Raw genomic sequence first — 14,162 nt, forward strand, 5'->3', positions numbered from 1 at the left:
ACCCAGACGGGCTGGTCCCAATGGGTCCAAAGGGGTCAAAGCGTGCTCCTGGGGGCACAGCGCCTGGAGGAAGACGGTTTGGGAGGCCCGAGGATGGGTCAATGAGTGCTCTCGGGAAGCCAGATCTCAGGGGATCCACGATCATGCCACCTCTCCGACACCTGAGGCAAGAAGAAAAGGTGGGTAAGCAGGTGGGGCGAGGAGCTGCTGGAGAAGAGGCGAAGGAGGTGAGTGGACTAAAAATGCCTGGGATACGTACTCTGGAGAGCTCAAGCAGACACTGATGCACGGTTGCCCGGGAGTCAGCAGGAAGTGGGCAAGAATAGGAACACCAAGAGCACACCTTTCCCGGCATGTACAGCCTGCCCTTTCAGCTTTCCAGGCTGCCCAAACCCACAAAACTGAGATCCCTGCCATGTTCTACATCCAAGGGGGACAACTTGATCAAGAACAGGTGCCAGAACTTGCCAAGGTCAACGGAGAACCATCATAAGGTTCTGTAGGGCACTATTTTAGGTCTAAGGACTAGTAATGGCATTGGGACAATTCCGGATGATGGCTTTCTTGCAGTTTCCTGAGAGCGCCTCAGGGTGATCTAGGACTGCACGTGGACTGCCCAAATCTGGCTCCTGATAGCATCTGTCCCTCAAGGAGTTCCACGCACCTGACCTCCTGTGCTCAAAGCAGGATGTGTGAGCTGATGTTCCCCAAACTTTGCGGCCACTGTTCAAGCTTAACTTCAGGCTCATGCGATTTCCCACTGTCTAAGAATGAGGTGCTCAAGTTGGGATCGCTTTGCAGCACAGGTTGAAATCTACCCGGAAGCATTCAGAGAAGACAGGGCCTGGCTAGGCTGTAGTGACTTTGTTGGGTGCACGACAGAAACCACACAGTCTACTGGGGATCGGAGACTCCCCTGAGCAAGTGAGGTGACTGCTGAGGAGCCCTGAACTGCCCTTCAGTCTGTCGCCCACCATGTGCTCTTCAGCCTGCACCTGAGAAACCCTTCCATCCAAGGGAGGCTGCTGTCCTCCGCCAGGGCCAGCGGGGTCAGCTAATGACAGGGGAGTTGTCTGCTGGCTTGCTCGGCGCCTCCCCCACCCCGCCAGCAGAGCTCTCCCTCACTGCTGCAGGCACGGCAGAGCGGAACAGCGGCGGTGACTTCTCAGCCGCTCAGCCCCAGCAGCCTCCTTCACCCCAAAGCAAGGCTGACGAAAAGCTCTAAGATTAGAAGGTGAGCTGAGCCTGAAAAGTCACAAGAGTAAGTTGTGTTGCTGCCCCCTCCCTGGCAGGACTCACCCAAAGGGGTCCAGATCCTCTCCCCCGACAGCAAACGGGCCCAGGGGATCACACCTGAAACAAACAAGGGACAATTACCACAAGTCCCATAGCAGCCGGGCGCCTGGGCTCCCGGGGGCTTGAACCCAATGCCCGTGGGGGCACAAATGCACTCCCAGGTATGGAGGACAGGGGAAATCCCCGCACGAGACCATAACACGAGGGATATTTCAAAGTGGTCTTTGGCACAGACTAATATATTACAAGGGCAATATTGAAAAGAGTTGAACACAAAGCTAAAAACAAGGAGACCTCGATACTGTAGAAAATAGACGTACTGACAGTGGTTAGTAACCTCAAGATAAATTTTATTTTATTTACACTTTTCTCAAGTTTCTAAACTTTGTATCACGAACCAAGAACTTTCAGATTAGAAAATATCGTAAAAACAAAACCCAAACTCCAAGACTAAGACTTAAAAGCTTCCAGGGATGAAATAAGATGGGTGTCCACACTCAGCCAGAACAGTATGGCCTCTCCACGACATTTCGATCCCACAGACACCGTGTATCTGTTCATGCGCTGCCCACTGGAGGGCCACAAACCACTGTAACCTCTAAGATTTTTTTCACCTCTACACCAAGAACCCACTTTTGTTCTCACTGGGAATGCATGAGCTGGAGCATAAATGAGAGCATCCTTTCTGGAAAGCAATTCTGTACTGTCTAATATATACAAAACACCTGTGTCTTTCAAAAGTCTTAACGTATCTTTATACTCTTTGATCCAATAGTTCTTTATCTAGGCATTTATCTTAAACAATACATAATTCAAATTAAAATATCACCAGAAAGACTTTAATCAAGGGAACTGGAATTGGCTTAAGTAGGGACCAGTTAGGCACTTTATGGTGGATCCCTAAATGCAGCTGTGGAGACAATGTTCTCAGAGGTTTCAAAATGATATGAAAAGGGGAGCCTTGGGTGGCTCAGTCGGTTAAGTGTCTGACTTCAGCTCAGGTCATATCTCACGGTTTATGGGTTTGAGCCCCTCATCAGGCTTGCAGCTGTCAGCGCAGAGCCCGCTTTGGATCCTCTGTCCCCCTCTCTCTCTGCTCTCTCTCCCTCAAAAATAAACAAACGTTTAAAATAAAACGTTTACAATAAAATAAAATAAAAATAAAATAAAATAAAATAAAATAATGTGAAAAAATGCTTATGCTCTAGTGCTAACTGTGGGGGGGAAAAAGAGATAGCCTAGGAATAGCCCAGGGAATCAACTGTGAAAAATGTGTGCGGGGGCGTGTATGTATAAATAAAAATTGAAAGGAGCACAGAGTGACAGTTACTCCTGGGATGATTTTCTTTATGCTTTTCTGGTTTTTTCCTATAAAACAAAAAATACTTAAAATTTGCAAAAGTGTGCTTTGGAACCTGCTTGGAGACCTAGCAAGCAATACAAACCTTGCAGTTCTGGAGGGGGTGGGGGTTCCTGCCAGACCTCAGGAGAGCCTTGTAAATAGCAGCTAATATACACTTACAGATAAGAAGCCATTAATTAAAGAACTGGGAAAAAATCCAAAAGGAGATGCTTCTTCAGTCAGTTCTACCTATTATGCTGGAAAGGATACTGTGATTTAGGTGGATGTGGCTAGGTTTCCAAGGGAAGGAATTTTTCCTGATGTAGGTGACTGTTCCCAAGTCCTAGTTCAAATTTGCTGGTGGCTTCTGTTAACATCATGCCACACTGTGGATGGACAGGAGTGCTGAAGAGCACCGAGTGTATCTCCATGAAATGGTCCACTACAGGTCAGCAAACAGAAGGGGCTTCTAATGGCCATAAAAATGCCTAGGAGAACAGCACCTTCTAGCTCCTGAAACACATAGCCTTTTCTCCTTTTCTCTCCTGGGCCACAGAGCACGGGACGGGGCAGGGAGAAGGAACAGAGAAGAGAAACTGGAAAAGGCAGCTGCCAGGCCCGTGGCAACCATTTGTGTACTTGAAATTGTCACAGCCTATCTCTTGACTCAACACTTACCACAATCTCGCCGCAACACATGCACGCACACTTCTGTGAATTTATTATGCACATGCTCAGAACCCATTTTAAAATAGTCTCAGTCCTGGGTCCCCTGGGTGGCTCAGTTGGTTAAGTGACTGACTCTTGATTTCAGCTGAGGTCATGATCCCAGGGTTGTGGGATTGAGCTGTATGTTGGGCTCCATGCTAGGCGTGGAGCCTGCTTAAGATGTTCTCTCCCCCTCTCTCTGCCCCTCCTCTGCTTGCACTCTTTCTCTCTCTTAAACATTAAAAAAAAAAAAAAAAAAAAAAATTAGTCTCAGTCCAGCAAGTCCCCCTGGCTATAATTTCTTCTTGACCGTTCTTTTGAGGGGAATGCCTCAAAAAAAAAAAAAAAAAAAAAAAAAAAAAAAAAAGTCTCAGTCCACAATATGTTGAATGAGGCTACAGGGATTAAAATAAAGCTGACTTTTGTATAAGGTCTCTGAAATCAAGCCCCTCCTTCAACTGGTAATCAGCTCCACATGACCATATGATCCTGGCTCCAACGGGGCCCCCCCTAAGGGATTTGAAGGTGATCCCAAACACACACGATTTCCTCCTTCTGTGCTCCCCTCTCCTCTTAGATAAAAACGACACCCACTCCTCTCTTGGGCACACAAATCCCGCTGACACCACTCTAACAGCTACATGGTCTGGTGATGTTGAAAGGCCTCGGGACTGGAGGTCAGAAGACGGGCCCTGTGCTCTGGGTGGAGGATGATCTAGGTGGTTGGCAGGGGTCTGTCACAAACCTCTGCACCTGAGTCTTTTAAGAAGACTGAAGTCTAGGGGCGCCTGGGTGGCTCAGTCGGTTAAGCGTCCGACTTCGGCTCAGGTCACGATCTCGCGGTCCGTGAGTTCGAGTCCCGCGTCGGGCTCTGGAGCCTGCTTCCGATTCTGTGTCTCCCTCTCTCTCTGCCCCTCCCCCGTTCATGCTCTGTCTCTCTCTGTCTCAAAAATAAATAAACGTAAAAAAAAAAAAAAAAATTAAAAAAAAAAAAAAAAGAAATTTAGAAGACTGAAGTCTAAGAAGTAACACTCACAGGGCCTGCTGTTGACAATGACACAGCCGCAGCAGGCTCAGACAGACATGCTGCCAGGCGAGGCCTGGAAGAAGTGGGTAACAGCCACTGCTGCTATTTACCAAGAGCCTGCCCTGTACTAATTTAGTTTTAAAAAAACTAATTTTGAAAATGTAATCTTCTCAACAGGTAATGCATCTACCCGTTTCAAAATTCAAGACTGATAAAAGACCCACAGGTCCATAATCTTAGGCTAGATGTGTTCTGGAATTCAGAATTCTTCAGGTTTAGAAAGGTCAGATGGGTGTACCTAACTTACATTGTGTAACACTCCCAAGCAGCACCCGGGCTGTAACAAATACCCTAATGTTTCTGCAAAACGAATGCCTATTCATATGTAAGTGGGATAAATGAATGTATGAGGAGCTTCATGCCACTTCAGGACAGGGTTTGGCACCAATCTTATGGGAGAGGAAGGGGGAGGGGGGGAGAGGAAGGGAGAGGAAGGGAGAGGAAGGGGGAGAGAAAGGGGGAGAGGAAGGGAGAGGGAGGGAGGGGGAGGGAGGGAGGGGAAGGGAGGGAGGGAAGGACGGAGAGAGAGGGAGAGAGAGGGGAGAGAGAGGGGAGAGAGAGGGGAGGGAGAGGGAGAGGGAGAGGGAGAGGGAGAGAGAATATATCTCAAGGTCCATGCTCAGCGCAGAGTCCAACATGGGACTCAATCCCACTCAATCCCTGGGATCATGATCTGAGCCGAAATCAAGAGCTGGACGCTCAACGGACTGAGCCACCCAGGTGCCCCTCAGAGCTCCTTTGATATCAGAATTGTACATAAAAGATTGTGGGCCCACAAAAGCAAAAAAAATTCTCCCTTTCACCCTTGTTCCCCAGCCTACCAGGTCTTCCTACAGACAACTAAGATACCAGCTTCTTGTATGTCCTTCCAAAAATACTATGCATAGAGAGCAAATATGTATCTCTCCTTTTTTAACAGCTGGATGCACTGAGCGCCTTATATACATTATCATATTTCACCTTTGCAGCAGCCCTCTGAGTACGTATGATTTTTATTCTTATTTTACAGATGAGGAAACAGGCTCAGAAGCAAGGTTTCTTAAACAAAGCCACATAGGTAGTAAGTGGCCAATACAGTATTCATCCTGGGTCTGCCCAACATCAAAACCCATCCATGCTCAAACTGATGTGTTGAGACCATTTACATTTAGTGTGATTTTATGTGATAGGTTTAGATTTATAGCTACTACCATTTATTATTCGTTTTCCAAATGTTCCCTCTGTTTTTCATTCCTCTGTTTCCTCTTTCTTTTTATTCAATTTTAGTGTTTTTTACTCAATCTCTTCTTAGAGTTTTTTCCAAGTGGTTGCTTGAGGGATCAAATATACAGACTGAACCTCTTCAGTCTACTTTGAAACAGTATTTTACCATTTCAAGTAGGAGGCAGAGACCGTAGAAGGCATATACAGGTCCATTCATTCTCCTCTATGTTACAGTTGCTCCCTATTATACTGACATAAAGTGAAATGTGTAATTTTTGCTTTCAACTGTAAAACACATTTTAGAGAATTCAAGAGAACAGTTCTATTTACCTAGACATTTACCATTTCTATTGCTCTTCCTGCATTCCTGACGTTCCAAGTTTCCATCTGGTCTCATTTCCCTTCTGTCTGAAGAACTTCCTTTAGCAATTCCTTTTGAGAAGAGCTGTTGACTATGAATTCTTAGTTTCCTTTCACTAAGAACTCTTAATATCCTTCAGAAATAAAGTGAAATATTTGCTGGATACAGAATTCTGGGTTGACAATTCTTTTTTCTCCATACTTTGAGAACATCTGTCTACCTCTTCCTGGTCTCCATGATTTCTAATGAGAAATCCACAATTGTTCACGTTCTTATTCTTCTATAGGCAAGTCACTGTTTTTCCCTAGCTGCTTTCATGATTTTTTTTTTCTTCATTTTTAGTTCTTGGCAGCTTGATTATATGTCTGCACATGGACTTTCTTGGGTTTATCCATTTAGGGTTTGCTGAGCTTTTTCAATTTGTGGGTTTTTTGCCCAAAATGTCTTTTGCCAAATCTGGGGAGTTTTCAGCCCTTATTTTCTTCGGATAATTTTTCTGTACTGTCCTCTTTCTCCTCTTTTAAGACTCTGATTGCCCCTATGTTAGACCTTTTATAACTGTCCCACAAATCCCTGAAGCTTTATTTTTCAATCTGTGTTCAGACAAGATCATTTCTACTGCTCGGTCTTCAAGTTTATTCTTTCTTCTGTTATTTCCATTCTGATATGCCTTCATCCAGTGAGCTTATTTTGATTATTTTACTTTTCAATTCTAAAATTTCCATTTGGTTCTTCTTCATACCTGCTATTTCTTTGCTGAGACCTGCTGCTCTATTCAGTTCAGGACAGTCTGCCCTCACTTCTTGCAGCATTTTTATAATAGCTGCTTTCTGTCTTTGTCAGATAATCCCAACATCTGTGTCATCTCGGTGCTGGCACCTGTTACCTTTTTGTGAGTTGTGTGAGTTGAAGTTTTCTTGGTTCTTTGTATGCCCAGTAATTTAGAATTGTATCCTGGAGGCTCTGAAGAATCCTGATTCTGTTTTAGCAGGCAATCAACATAGCTGGCTTCAGGATCCAAGTTCTGGTTTCTTTTTTTTTTCAACTTTTTAAATTTATTTTTGGGACAGAGAGAGACAGAGCATGAACGGGGGAGGGGCAGAGAGAGAGGGAGACACAGAATCAGAAACAGGCTCCAGGCTCCGAGCCATCAGCCCAGAGCCTGACGCGGGGCTCGAACTCACAGACCGCGAGATCGTGACCTGGCTGAAGTCGGACGCTTAACCGACTGCGCCACCCAGGCGCCCCCCAAGTTCTGGTTTCAATGTCAGTTGTTTTCAAAGCCTTTGCAGTGCTGTCCAGTGCTGTACCACGTATGTGCTGCCAAGCATTGTTTGGACCACCCAGTTCTACTCAAACTGTAATGTGCAGATGCATCAGTGGGGGATCTGGCTAAGGGCAGTTTTCTTTTTCTTTTTTTTTTTTTTTTTTAAATATACTTTATTGTCAAGTTAGCTAACATACAGCATATACAGTGTACTCTTGGTTTCGGGAGTAGATTCCCGTGATTCATCACTGACATACAACACCCAATGTTCATCCCAGCAAGTGCCCTCCTCAATGCCCATCACCCATTTTCCCCTCTCTCGTGCTCCCCCATCAACCCTCAGTTTGTTCTCTGTATTTAAGAGCGTCTTATGGTTTGCCTCCCTCTCTGTTTGAAACTATTCTTTTCCCTTCCTTTCCCCCATGGTCTTCTGTTAAGTTTCTCAAATTCCACATATGAGTGAAAACATATGATATCTGTCTTTCTCTGACTTCTTTCACTCAGCATAATACTCTCCAGTTCCATCCACGTTGTTGCAAATGGCAAGATTTCATTCTTTCTCATTGTCAAGTAGTATTCCATTGTATATATAAACACATCTTTATCATTCATCAGTGGGTGGGCATTTAGGCTCTTTCCATAATTTGGCTATTGTTGAAAGTGCTGCTATAAACACTGGGGTACATGTGCCCCTATGAATCAGCACTCCTGTACCTTTTGGATGAATTCCTAGTAGTGCTATTAGTGGGTCGTAGAGCAGTTCTATTTTTAATTTTTTGAGGAACCTCCACGTTGTTTTCTGGAGTGGCTGCAGCAGCTTGCATTCCCACCAGCAGTGCAAGAAAAGGGCAGGTTTTAATCCAGAAGATCACGAGGGGGACTTGAGATTCTGTATGTTTCACAAGCTGAGTGAAACGCGACTGGACTTTGCTAGTCTGGGGAACACCAATGACTAAGACTGCCAGGGTACAAGTTCAGCTGGGAAATTCTGGTAGCCTAGGATTATTTACTCTGTTCTGCTAAGCGTAGAAATTTAGGACTGGGGACATGGAGATGCTGAGGACAGTAGACAAGAGTGTGTGTGCATATACACGTATGGCAGCAGTTAAAGTGCTCTGAGTAAGCAGAGCACTAAACCTTCTCTTTTCCCCCTGCTGAGGATATCCTGTGAGTTCAAAGGTGAACTGGGAATGGAGGATGGGTGGGAAGTATCGCATTTGGGCTAGGAAGACAAATATTTTTAGAAGAAAAAAAGAAACAGATATGCATAAATTTAAAAATTGTAAGAAAGATGTCACCATAATCTAACATGATTCTTTTTGCTAGTCTTTTCTAGTCTATTTTCATAAGCGTGCTTTTATAAAATTATAATGCTATCATTTTAGATCCCACTGTTTTCCTCTACTTATGTCCTGTATTTCCCAAGTTGTCTGTCTTTGCTATTGACATTTTTAATGACCAAGTAATAATCACTCAAGTGAAGCAAATTTTTAACATTTACTTGACCTTCTACTGTATGTATTGGTATTGCTTCTGGTAGGTGTAACTATAAATGATGATGTAATTGGTGACTTTTGTGCACATGTTTTTTTTTCTGTCAGAAATCAGTTAACTGGGGGGGGTGCCCGGGGGCTCACTTGGTTAAGCATTCTACTCTTGATTTCCGTTCAGGTCGTGAGCTCACGGTTCACTAACAGCGCGGGGCCTGCTTGGGATTCTCTCTTTCCCTCTCTCTCTGCCCCTCCCCCACTCCTGCATGCGCTCTCTCAAAAAATAATAAACTTAAAAAAAAAGAAAGAAACCGGTAAATGTTACCCTCTGCCTGTCCTACCACTGTATGATGGGGACAACCTGCTTCTCTGATCAACAGACAGGAGTTGTGCTCAGAAGCCTCAACTGCACCTGACTTGGAGGATTCAGAAGGTGAGATTGGAGTTCTGCAAGCTGATGAAATTCAGGTAAGATTTTACACTCAGCTGATGTAGTAATGGGTACACGTTACCCCGAAGGTAATGGGGAGGGGAGGGGAAATGTATTTTGCATTTGGGAGGCCAGACGGTAGACTCTGGTAGGTAACATTTCTAGAAATGGCCCCCTCTCAATATTCCACACTGTCTAATCCCCAGAACCTGTGATGTGATGACAAATCACTCCTGCGATTGTTTTAGGTAATACTGCACAGTTGACTTCAAAAAGGGGAGATTATATGAATGGGCTAATCCACTTACATGGGCCCTAAAGAGCAGAAAACTTTCTCTAGCTGGCAGCAGGAGAGAAGGTGGAAGGGGAGAGTCAAAACATGAGAAGGACTTGACATACTATCGCTGGCTTTGAAGACGGAGGGGGCCATGTGAGAAGAGACCTACGTAGGGAATCTTAAGGAGCTGAGAGGCCCTCAGCCAACAGCCAATGAGGAACGGGGAGCTCAAGTCCTACAAAAACAAGGAACTAAATTTGGGTTCAGTTAGCTCACAAATGTTACGGGGGTGATGCTTTTCTAAACAATTTAAAAGAAAAAGGAGACCAACTCCAGCAACATGGCAAGGATAGGGAAACAGCATCAAAATACGGTGGGAATGCCAACGAATACAATTGTTTGGTTCTACTTCCAGCGACAGATGCTAAGGAAACATTCAGAGATGTGCTCTAAGTTTCAAAGTATGTTCACTGAGGTGTTAGCTATGGTAGCCCCAAGTTAGGGATGACTTAGGCTAAGAAACACAAAAGCCTGGCATCATCCTGGATCTGTCTCTCCTTCATTAAATCAACCCATCGGCAAGTCCTATCAGGTATACTTCCAAACATACCCCGGATCATCTGCCTCGTCTCTGCCACCATTCACCCCCCCACCCCCGTTGTTTGTTCCCTGGGTGCCCGCGTCAGCTCCTGGCGCCATCTTCCTGTTTCTGCTCTTGGACCTTCATACTCCATTCTCCACAAAGGAGCCAGAGTGATTCAAAAATAAAACATAAACAGTATGAAGTCCCTCCCAGGGATCCCTACTGCTTTTGATCTTGCCCCCAAGACTCCGCATGCCCTGGCCTTTGCTCACCCCCACAGTGTCATCACCGATCTATTCTCCACTCCCAAGTTTACTGAGTTCCAACCACACCACTTTCTCTTTATTCTCGGAACAATCCAAAACGATCATTTCTTTTGAAACGATTGCTGATACATGTGTTACAAGGAGGAAATACTAGGGGCGCCTGGGTGGCTCAGTCAGTCGGGCATCCAACTTCGGCTCGGGTCATGATCTCACGGTCTGTGAGTTCGAGCCCTGCGTCGGGCTCTGTGCTGACGGCTCGGCCTGCTTCGGATTCTGGGTTTCCCCCTCTCTCTGCCGCTCCCCTGCTCATGCTCAGTCTCTATCTCTCGATAATGAATAAACATTAAAAAAAATTAAAAAAAGAAAAAGGAGGATATACTAAGGGCTGAATCTTGCTCCAATGTTTATGAGCTATGTTGGTTTGGCTAAGTTAATTAACCTCTCTGTGCCTCAGTTTTCTTTTCTATAAAATGGGAATAGAAGCATCTATCTCATTCTCGTTAGGAGGATTAAGAGATTATATTTTACACTTAATGTAACTGCTTGGCACACAGTAAAGACTTGCTAAATATTAACCACTTTAGTTGTCAGAACCTAACCGGGATTCCTCCACAGAAAAAAGTCAGTGGTTCATGGGGTCCCAACCAGACTGCTTTCTGTCCCAAATGTTTTGATGGCTCCCATTACCCAGGATCAAATCTAGGTCCTTAGCACATGGGGCCCCTTGTGATGTGGTCCTCACATTCACCTACTCTCCTTTCACATGCCAGTACAAATATAATGCCCTCACTCCCTCCCTTGCCGCAACATACACAGGCATGAGATGATTTCTGAGCCTCATTTAAACCCACTGTCCCCTCAGCCATACATGCCAATTACTTTCAATATCACAGAATTTTTATTAGTCCTATAGAATTTAGCTCATCAGGCATTATCTCTGTGAAGCCTTTCCTTCTATCTTGTACCACTCAATCCTTCAGAATATTATTCAGAATAATCACCCTTCTCTGTGCTTTAGCAGACCTCAGAAAACACTTGTCATTGTTTTTAAAGGACTTACGATCTGGAATGAACAGGGCAATCAGCGGGGGATCAACTGTGAACTCCTTCAAGGCTGGGTCCACACCTCATCATGTATTCCCAGTGTCCAGTACAGTGCCTGACACATAAGCAACACTTAAACGACTTACTTGGGAATGAGAAATTGTAAGAAGGCAAAAGCAAAGGCTTTAGAGTTAGACCCACGTTCAAATTCTGGCTTCACCATCTAATGGCTGTGTGACTTGGGGTAGGTCGTGAAATCCCTACACCTTAGCTTTCCCTCCTGTAAAGTACGACAACAGTATTTCTCGAGGTTGTTGTAGGTATCACACGAGGATGTTTACAAGAGTGTAACACCTGGTACATAATAAAAAGTTCAAGAAGTGGTATCCAATATTCTATTATTATATCACAACTGCTTTTTACTGGTTGTGATCAAATTACTTATACATGAACCTCAGTTTCCTTACTTGTAAAATGAGGAGAGCCCTTGCCCATCTCATGGGGTTGAGAGAATAAAATACACGCATATGGATGAAACGCCTAGCTTGTGGCTTACAATAATTGGCACTCAACAAGCAGTGACTGAATAATTATTATTGAACTAGCTTTGCCATACATGAGAAAGACCAAAGAGATCAAGATTATTTGCCTCTAAGAGGAAAGACAATGAGGGCAAATTTTAAGAATACGGAATAACAGGGGCGCCGCCTGGGTGGCTCAGTCGATTAAGCACCTGACTCTTGATTTCAGCTCAGGTCATCATCTCATAGTTGGTGAGTTTGAGCCCTGCATTGGGATTCTCTCTCCCTCTTTCTCTGCCCCTCTCCTGCTTGTGCTCTCTCTCTCTCAAACTAAATATGTACACTAAAAAAAAAAAAAAAAAAAAAAAAAAAGGAAATAGTTTCATGACAAGTAGAAATTGAAAATTTAATTATTACTGTGACATAGGTAGAGGATAAATCGTTTTGGAATATGGTGCTGTACCAACTGGATTCAATATAGTAAGACATCAATCTATCTTGTACCACACATAAAATTAATTTCAAATGGGTTATAGATCTAAATATAAAAGGTAAAACAACAGAGCTCCTAGAAAAAATATCTGAGAAATCTTCCATGACTGTGGGGTAGGGCAAAGATTTCTCAAACGTCAAAAAGAACACCAAACATAAAGGGAAAGCACTGATAAGCTAGATTACATAAAAATTAAGAATATTTTAATTTAAAAAACACCGCTGATAGAGTACAAAGGCAAACCACAGAGGGAAAATATTTGCAATACATGTATCTGACCAAGGACTTAAATCCAGAATATACAAACAATGCCTACAAATCATAAAAAGATAAGACAACCGAATATAAAAATGGGTAAGAGATCTGAAAGACTCTTCAACAAAAGGGACTATCTAAAAGGGCTTGTAAACATTTTAAAAAAAGAAAAAGAAAGGATTCAAAATGTTCTCCACAGAACTCTAGGGGTCCCTGAAACTCTTTCATTTCAGGGGGTCATCTTAGAAGCTATTTGCTTTCTTCACCGTGTTGACATTTGCACTGATGGTACAAAAGCAGCGGTGAGAGAAATCACTGATTCCTTAGCATGAATCAAAGCAGGGACACTAAACTAGCAGTCAGGTGTACCCTCCCTCACCAGTCACCTGCTGCATAACTCTCGTGTCACTTTAGAATGTCCTTGATGAAGCAGTAAAAAATTACCCAGTGTTCTAAAATTCCCATCTTTGAATACACCTCTTCTTGGTATTCTCCGTGATGAAATGGGAAACAGGCATAGAGCACTTCTGCATAAAGACGTACAATGGCACTTACCAATACTTTCACAGTTAAGTTGCTAGCTCAACTAGCCATTTTTTCATGGAAAACCATTTTAACTTGAAAGAATGACTGACAGACAAACCATGATTATTCAGACTTGGGCTACATAGTAGACATTTTCTCAAAACAATGCGGGCCCGTTACTACAAGACAAACAACTGACACTGTTGCCAATGATAAAACTGAAGCTTTTGGGTGAAAATTAACGATTTGAAAATTTGTATTCATCAGTAGCTTGATGGCTTCCCAGTCCTGATGGTGATGAGAATAGTAATATTGATGAATGGGACTTTTTTTGCTACTGGATAATGAGTCAGCATTTAGTGGATCTGCATTAACTCAGTGAACCAATATTTTCCAAATGATCGATACATGATCTTCCAATATCATACATGGGTAAAAGATCCACCCAAAGGACATGACAGACCAGTGGATTTTTACGTAATAATGTACAAGAATGTACCTTTGCTGTTAGGTATTCAGATTCCACACTACAATTAACTCTTCAAGAAACTATCACTTGTCCAGTTTTGGTGTAATGCAAATAAGAATATCCACAATTATTTGAAAACATTATTAAGCCAGTCTTCTCTTTTCTTATAACTATTAGGGTAAGGCTCAACAAAAACATTACCGCCTGCAGACTAAATGCAGAAGCAGAAGTGAGAACCTAGTTATCTTCCATACCTAATGATAAACAGGTCTGCAGCAAAGTGAAACAAATCATTCTTCTCGTGCAATTTCTGTGTTTGGGGGAAAATAGTATTTTTGTAAAAATGTGTTATTTGTGTTAATATACAATGGGTTTATTATTGTTTTTTAAAAACTTTTTAATTTTTTATATTTAAGAGAGAGAGAGATAGTGACACAGAATCCAAAGCAGGCTACAGGCTCTGAGATGTCAGTCAGCACAGAGCCCGACGTGGGGCTCGAACCCATGAGATCATGACCCAAGCCGAAGTTGGATGCTCAACTGAC

General features: G+C 43.5%; 1 protein-coding gene across 3 annotated transcripts in view; it reads right to left on the reverse strand.

Moving 5' to 3' along the window:
- The window catches only part of PSMF1 (proteasome inhibitor subunit 1), a 47,478-nt gene that overhangs the window by 956 nt on the left and 32,360 nt on the right, over positions 1 to 14,162 (reverse strand). For 2 of the 3 annotated variants that reach the window (XM_058685156.1, XM_058685157.1), the window contains exons 6-7: positions 1,300 to 1,353; positions 3 to 161 (exon numbers count right to left, since the gene is read on the reverse strand). In XM_058685156.1, coding sequence (XP_058541139.1) covers positions 3 to 161; positions 1,300 to 1,353 — 213 coding nt within the window. The remainder of the gene's footprint in view (positions 1 to 2; positions 162 to 1,299; positions 1,354 to 14,162) is intronic. The other variant, XM_058685155.1, reaches the window with a different exon arrangement.

Source organism: Neofelis nebulosa, chromosome 9 (assembly GCF_028018385.1).
Source record: "Neofelis nebulosa isolate mNeoNeb1 chromosome 9, mNeoNeb1.pri, whole genome shotgun sequence".
Lineage (NCBI taxonomy): Eukaryota > Metazoa > Chordata > Mammalia > Carnivora > Felidae > Neofelis > Neofelis nebulosa.